At 36.7% G+C, this 3064-nt stretch overlaps 1 protein-coding gene across 1 annotated transcript in view; it reads right to left on the bottom strand.

Moving 5' to 3' along the window:
• Positions 1 to 229: 229 nt before the first annotated feature.
• DENND2C (DENN domain containing 2C) overlaps positions 230 to 3064 on the bottom strand; it is a 63963-nt gene continuing 61128 nt past the window's right edge. The window contains exons 16-18 of the mRNA XM_007948899.2: positions 1956 to 2192; positions 1625 to 1711; positions 230 to 261 (exon numbers count right to left, since the gene is read on the bottom strand). Of these exons, the coding sequence (XP_007947090.2) occupies positions 230 to 261; positions 1625 to 1711; positions 1956 to 2192 (356 nt within the window). The remainder of the gene's footprint in view (positions 262 to 1624; positions 1712 to 1955; positions 2193 to 3064) is intronic.

The following is a 3064-nucleotide window of genomic DNA, read 5'->3' as shown; positions in this document are numbered from 1 at the left end:
AAAAAAAAAAAAAAGGCTGAGTGAAGAGACCTTGGTTCTAGATTATTCCCAACAGTTCTCCAGTGATTACTACAGCAGCAACAGGAGGATTCTCTGAGTGCCAGACTGCTCTGAAATCTTTTCAACTTTCCAGGAGTTTGTAGAATAGTTCAAGGCATCCTGACTCTTAGAAAAATATTTTCTTTGGCACATTCTGTTCTATTTAAGATGGAGACAGTTATCGAAGATTTTATTTCTTCTGGAGAAATTTCATTTTACTTCCTAAAAGAAGAAAAAAAAAAGAGTAAACTCTTATTCATTTTTATTTATTGTGGATTACTTGAGGAAATGGGTTAACAACTTATTCAGAATAGCCTCAGTAAACTATCAGGCAGTATGTATTTTTAAATTACATATTTAAACATTAGCCAGCAAAAAAACCCCAAATGTCTGATTGTAGAGGGAGAAAAGAACTCAGACACTAGAGCTGAGAACCACTGATCTAATTTAATCACTGTGGTTTAAAGAGGAAATAACAGCCCAGGGCATAATTTGTCCATGGTTTCTCAGCTAGAAAAGGACAAAACTTAATTAGAGACATATTTCAAAGACCAAAATAAATACCAAAGAATGTAAGTTCATTGTTTTGGACTAGCCACACATTGTTTCTACATCACCCTGGGTAATGAAAAGTTAACTATAACTGAAAAATCGTAAACAACTTTGTTTCTTTATGAAAAGTAATACTTGAAGGAAATCCTCTTTTGCCTCTGATTCCATCTAAATCAGGTGTTTTTAAAACGTAGTTGTATTTATATTGTTGTTGAGAATATACACAGCAAAACATACATCAATTCAGTACTTTCTACGTGTACTAATCAGTGACACTGATTCCATGCTTTGAGTTGTGCAACGATTCTCACCCTCCTTTTCTGAATAAACTCACTGCCCCCTGCAAAGGTTCTATTTAATCTTTGCTGTTGTCAGTTTGATCCACTATGGGCAAATCTTAAAAGAGCATAATACTCAAGGCAGTTAAGCTGAACTATTGTTTGGTTTTATGAAGACTGCAGGGGATATTTTTGGTTCAGGGTTTAAAGATTATCTCAGTGCAATAGTTTCAGGGGTTCATCCAACCTCCATGGCTCCAGGAAGTCTGGAGTCCATGAGAATTTGAAATTCTGTTCTGCATTTTGATCAGGAGTCTTCTATGGCATAAATCAGATGCTTTTAATCTGAAGTCCGTGGATGGGCTTCAGGGACTCCGTGAACTCTCTGAAATTAAACACAACATTTGTTTATACACGATAAGTGTATTTTTCTGGGAAGAAGTTCCACAGTTTTTACAAAATTCTCCAAGGGCTTTAACCTAGGAAAGATTAGTTATCTTGATAGGCAAACACTTATGTCATGAGGGGCTTGTTCAGGGAGCTTCATCTGAGGGAAATAGGACCACTCTGATAGAAAATCCCAAGTTCTGTTTCTCCAAAACAATTTGGGAATACAGTCATGGTTTCTAGTCAGCCTACTTGATGTTATCAATATTCAGATATATTGCTGATCTGATTATAAAACCTTTGTAACTAAGGCATGCTTTTCATGTTTTTTAGCCACATTAATCCAACAGAAAAGTACAGCAACTCACCAAGACTCCGCAAAATTCTATTCACCCCACTGGGCTCAGACTCAGGAATTGTTTCCAAATACTGAAGGGCCCGGACCTCAAACAAACCTATGATGAAAACTCATGTTGGTGAATTCGCCTAACACTTAATACTGAAAGTTAATTAAATAAAACTTGTTGTTCATTACCAATGTACTATTTCCATGGGCAAAATAATATTACAAAATAAATAATTCTCATAAAACGACTCACATTTTGAGCCCTTGCAGCTATGACATTATTTTTTTGTTTATTTTCAAAAGTCTCAAATACTTACTAAAGAGACAGGAAGAATTTTCTGATGGATACTGACCTTTCACCCCACTTTTCCGAAGCTCTCGGTCCTGGATGAATCCTGCAAACATCTGAGTCTCCATGAAGAGATCCAGGAAGTGGCGTACGCTTCGGGAAGTATGGGACTTACGGAATGGCTCCCTTTGAAATACACGGTCCCCACGCTCAGTGACAGTCATGCTTAAAGAGTAATGTCCCACCAGCTCCACAAAAAACCTGACAAAAGCTTCTGATACCAGAGAGTTGAGTGTCACGTCTGCAGCAAGATGGGGGGAAAAAAAAGAGGAAAAAAAAATCCCCTAAATTTTGTGTATCTGGGAACACTGGCTCTGGTTATGGAAATAATCTCTAAGAAGGCATACTGAAAATAAACCTGGGCCTCCAAATTCTTTGCTTTCTCTTATTCTCTCCATAATCTGGAAAAAAACAAATGGTTTCTACCCTTGCCTTCATTTTCTTCCCACACATAATCTCATTAAATTATGCAGCCTGGCTTGCACATCTGTGATTTCACTGAAACTGTTCTTTCAAAGGCTGCCAGTGAGAACTAGCCAAATTCAATCTACTTTTCTATTTTTATTTTTTAAATTCAATTAATTGCTGAACTGGTGCCGATCACTTTCTCATTCCTCTTATCTCCCACAATTTTCTGTTCTCCTGATTTCCTGGTTTTATGACTGAGCATTTTCCTTTTTCTTCCTCTCCTGAGATGGTCTTCATAACACTTCTCTTCAACACTCCCTTCCTTAAGGAGCTAATTGGCACAGAGATAAAAGCTGGCTTTTTATGTTGATAATTCCCAACTTTAAATTTCTAGCTCCACATGTCCTCAAAATCCCTCTTCTGCATTTTCAATCATCATTTGGCTGTCCCATAAGAACCTTAAATGGCATTTGTCTACAAGTCATCTTATCAGGTCCTTTTTGGAGTTTTAGAGACTATAAATCAATTAGATAACAACACTTCTAAAACAGCATTCATTATATTTTGCCACCAAATAACAACTTTACATTTCATATAGTACCATGATTATTACTTCCAGTTTTCCTAGATTCATACTTCGTACATTCCATGTTCCGATGATTAATGGATGTCTGTGGCTGTTTCTCTTCAATTTGAGTGGTGCCA

The sequence above is a fragment of the Orycteropus afer genome, unplaced genomic scaffold (assembly GCF_000298275.1).
Source record: "Orycteropus afer afer isolate SDZICR_OR568_19922 unplaced genomic scaffold, OryAfe1.0 scaffold00010, whole genome shotgun sequence".
In the NCBI taxonomy this organism is placed as follows: domain Eukaryota; kingdom Metazoa; phylum Chordata; class Mammalia; order Tubulidentata; family Orycteropodidae; genus Orycteropus; species Orycteropus afer.
This window is presented reverse-complemented; position numbering and strand designations above follow the sequence as displayed.